This window comes from Limulus polyphemus, unplaced genomic scaffold, assembly GCF_000517525.1.
Source record: "Limulus polyphemus unplaced genomic scaffold, Limulus_polyphemus-2.1.2 Scaffold179, whole genome shotgun sequence".
Lineage (NCBI taxonomy): Eukaryota > Metazoa > Arthropoda > Merostomata > Xiphosura > Limulidae > Limulus > Limulus polyphemus.
Window position 1 is genome coordinate 655,525 of NW_013665789.1, and position 4,944 is coordinate 660,468.

The 4,944-nt window shown below is 28.4% G+C and overlaps 1 protein-coding gene across 1 annotated transcript in view; it reads right to left on the bottom strand.

The window, feature by feature from the left end:
* Window positions 1-1,230: 1,230 nt before the first annotated feature.
* LOC106478096 (eukaryotic translation initiation factor 1A, Y-chromosomal-like) overlaps window positions 1,231-4,944 on the bottom strand; it is a 51,936-nt gene continuing 48,222 nt past the window's right edge. Inside the window, exon 6 of the mRNA XM_013938614.2 lies at window positions 1,231-2,441. Coding sequence (XP_013794068.1) covers window positions 2,436-2,441 — 6 coding nt within the window. The 3' untranslated portion in view covers window positions 1,231-2,435. The remainder of the gene's footprint in view (window positions 2,442-4,944) is intronic.

The following is a 4,944-nucleotide window of genomic DNA, read 5'->3' on the forward strand; positions in this document are numbered from 1 at the left end:
CCTGTTACTTATCCATGTCTCTCTCTGAATTTTTTGTAAACTTTCGCGCCATTAACACCAGTTACTTCTTTAGGTTCCTCAAGACAGTGTCCTGTAAACTTTGCTTCAACTAACGCTGGTTAGTTCTCTAGGTCTCTCTCTGGAGTTTTTTGTAAGCTTTCCTTTTCCCATGATCATATTTGCTACCCATTTCATTACCAATCAAAATTAAACTACAATACAAAGTTAGCTACTCTCGCTGATCACAAATAACTACACAAACCACGAGTTTTATATAACTGTAAAGCATTAATAACGGAAAACTATTGTCAGCCTGAAACATAATATGAAATACACTGCCAGTAATGTGAAGTTAATGAACGTGACTTCAGAAAGACTAACTTGAAAACTGCATTCCATTAACAAATGTTAAACATTTTACATTACTTTTATATTTACAAGGAACCACTACCAGTATACAAGAATTTGAACATAAAGTTCTTATATTTTGCATTTCTTACCTGAAAGATTATTTCGGCTGTTCAAAAAGCATCATGTTACTGTTATGCATAACTCAGTTTATGTTCACATGACCTAGTGCTATACACAAATATATACGTTCAACAATAACTCAAATTACACTCTGCTATCTTGATGTAAACATTTAGCAATGGTCCTGCCATCTGTTGGTGAGTTTGTACATAAGCCTGTACTTTTAAAGTTCCACTTCAAATTAAAATTCATTGTGCATAGCAATAGCTCCTGTAACCACGCTTTATACATAAGTGACTGACGTTGTTATGACATCGTGCTTTTGTTTTTACGTTTTTGTTTTGTTTTAATGCATTTAGATGACTACTAAAATCACTTAAAAACGGGCTAGTGCTGTCTTACATTGATGGATCTAAGTTTTGACGTTGAATTAAAACGAAGTTTGTTCGATGTGTAATTACCTCACAACTATGTTTCTACAAATAATTCTTAGATTTCAAAGATAACCATTATTATATAAAATAGCAATGGCAAACATTTTTCATGCACCTATAATTATAAATCACATTGTCATAGAACCTAATAAGTATCCCGAATTACATTATATAGTTAACAATAAATATTACAAACTTGGTTGAACCAATATTCACAATGAACATTACTGGGGGTCAGCAAATATCACTAATTCGTTGATTGTTATTCGTGGAATGTGGGAAAGTACACAATAGCAAGTGCCAAAAAACAACAACAAAAAACGGGTTTACACCACATCGAAACCATTTTAATAGCACTTTATGACCAAAATAAAATAGCAATTAAACAATGGAAGTCAAAGACTGTCTTAGAATTTTATTGCCCTCTATCATGCAACTAATTTCATACACTGTACAAGTTAGTTTTTTTAAATAAGTTAAGCTGATGTTCAATTTCTTTTAGTTCTTCATCAATTTTAATGAAGATACAATTGTTTATACAGTGTTTTAGTCGCATCAGTGCTAAAGAAATGATCTGCATATTTTGGTTTACTTTAACTAATTTTTAAAATGGCTATTTCAAAAATAAAATAATTAGTCTTTTATACTGGTTGAATGAATGCACTCTTATTATTCATGTAACCTTAAAATTTATTTGTACACAAAATTCACATTTCAGAACCTTGTAACTTCTTTAAATACTATGCACAGAATACACTGTTAATCATCTGTAATGTTTGAAATAAATTCTAGGTTTTCAGCTAAATATATAACAAAAAAAAACACACCCATAAACTGGTACAAGAAGTTACTACTAAAAATTAGTTACAAACTTCACATAGTAACTTATAGCTTGGGTGACAAATGCAAATATTGACACATTAAAGGTTTTCTTCCATATTCTTTGAAGTTCACTCACAAGCTTTAAGTAACAATTAACAGCAACAAATCATACAGTAAAGAATGTAAAAATGAGTACTGTAATTGTGATCTAGAATCTGTGAGTAAAATACAATCAACATGGAAGAAAAAAACATTTCTCTAGTGTATATTCTGCAAAACTTCTTTATCATCATAAATTTACTAGCAAGATAAAGTTTGAAAAACAGTCATGTTCAATAATTACTTGACATACTTCATTACAAAAAAAACACCATATTTCACCCACCATAAATATCAAAATAATACAAATGTACTAATGTGTAAGCATACAGTTTACCAATATAGAACAGTGGTAGGGAAGAATGATATTTCAATGCAGTATAACAGATCATGTTTAAGAATGGGTATTACTTGGGAGAGAAAGAAAGAAAGAAAAAGTCAGAATTTTAATTTTTCTTTTGCTCAAACAACATCTGTTACTTTTTTAAAATTTTACAGTTACATTTTTTTGAAGTTATATCACTCAGCAAAATTTTCTTATGTTTATGTGCTGTGTGTTTGATGTTCCATGGCCAATGTCACTTTCGATACAAATTGTCCATAGAAGTATCAGAGCTGAAATAAACAAAATAAACCATTATTTGTATATATGTTTCAAAATTACATAATACATTTGTAAAGAACAATATTTTATACCTTGTCCATTAGAAACCACTGTTTTTTTTAAGCAGTGTGCACTGTAGGAATCAAACCCTGATTTTTAACATCATAACTCCTCAAGCTTACCCCTGTCCAACAGTGTGCATTACGAACTGAAGAATAAAAATATACTACTCTGTAATTATATTTTACTATCCAGAAGAACAGAGTCCAGAATATTTACAAATCTTACAAATAAATTGTATATGAATTTTAACTAAAACAAAAAAAATGTCCAATATTGTCTAAAAATCCAACCTGCCTTTGACTACTTGAAACCATGAAAGAATATAATACTTAAAATTTCTTTAAAAATATTTGGTTATAATATTTTTAAAGGGTATATTCTCATAAAAAGTTGTAGTATGCCAAGTTCACGTTTAGTGAATACTAAGAAATGTATACTGATATAAAAAAACTTGCAAGTTTTAAATATTGATTCTAACTTTTCAAATAATATTTTAACATAAACCATGCTAAAAATATAAAGCATAAGTTCTGTTATAAACAAGACATGAATTATTTAAGAGAGTAATTTGATTAGACCGTTAATGTGACCAATTTTAAAATCCACTTTTACAAATTCAAACAAAACATTACTTCGTTATCAAGTACTATAACTTCGAAATTTAACCTTTTTTTTAACATTAATACATGAATAATTAATGATCTTGAACTTTCTTTCCCACATGTAGATGCAAACAATTACATTTGTTTTTAAATTCAATTTCATCAAAAGAAAATGGTCATAATGTGGTCCCAATTCTGTAATAACTTCATATTTAGAACACCATAAGGTGTATGAATAAATTTTATTTTTTATTCCTAGACTGTTCTGATTATCTACATTTATTTACTTACTAATGTTGCACAAGTTAATCCTGACTGAAACTGAACATCTGTTTAAGAACTAACACTGCATGTTTCAACTAACTAAAACTATTTGTATGTTTCTTATGATTAACTGTGTACCTTTTTTAGTAAGTAAAACAATACATTTAGCAACTTACATTGAAAATCTTTCTACTAACTGTGCACATATTTCTAATACTGTTTTTTTTACTAAGCAGAAACTGATTTTTTTTCTACTACATAATACTACAAAGTTTATACAATCTAAACCTGAACATCTGTCTATTTTTGTTTTACTGACTAATAATACACACATATATGATGATTACATTATGATTTTGTTTTGAATAACAGTCTATTCTCTACTGCCATCTTTCTATCAACATTGTACATTTATAATAACTAAAAGTACACTTTTCTACTGTCAATCTCTATACATCTTTTTAAGGATATACACTATGTCTTTACAACTGACCCAGACTGTACAAGTAACTAATGATGAATACTACATATTTTTCCTCTCACTTGTAGTTTAAATCTGCTGATTTAAACTGCAAATATGTTTAAAGATTAATATTGTACATGTTTTCGGTGACTCAAATTTTAAATATATTTAAAGGTTAACACTGTATAATTTATTATGTGGGTTCATATACTTCAAAACATTCAAACTATCATTAACAATGGAACAATGAATTATAATCTTTATAAGTACAAACATAAGAAAGTATATTTAATTATCAATAATCAATGGGTTGATATTTAATTTTGCTGTAAGTAGGTAACTTGCATTGATCAGAAGTTAATATTAATGACAAAACAATCACACCTGTTCGTTTTCTAAAATCTTGTATAATGTATCCCTGAACTCTTTCAACCCATGCTCAGTCCCTGGGACTGACCTCGTAACCATTTTGTGCTTGTTATAGTTTTCATGCTATAACTTTTAAATTAGTAAGCAAATGTTAACGAGATTTGGCAGTTTATCAGTAAACATTACAATGCTTTCATATACAAAATATCTAATTTTTTCTTATTAAGTCTTAAGGTTTGTAAAGCAATGTTTTTCTCATGCCTTTTTTTTCTTTTCACATCTTGTCTATCTATCATGCAAAGTAATTTTCATTTTAAGATAAAAAATACTTTTATGCAACATAAAATTTTGAAATTTCACGAGAAATATATTTATATTTTATCTGTTATTTTCAGTAATTAATTTGTGTACAGGTTCAGTAGATTTGTCCAATCTTGCAACCACCATAAAAAATTAGGAGATAAACAACTTATGCATCTTTCATTCTAGAATGAACTGAAATTATAACACAAAAACATAAATGATTAGACAAAATAGCTTAAATCTCATAACATTATATATTTATATATATGTTTATTTGTTATATTGACCTTTCACCCGTGCCTGGCTAACAATACAGAAGTTGCAATGATGCGGCTCACATGCACTCATATTACCACATCAGATAACACAAAGGTGACCTTTGTTCTGTACAAAGTAACTTCTCTTGGCTGTGTTTTAGGCAACTAGTATTTTCTAAAATACAGTCACATT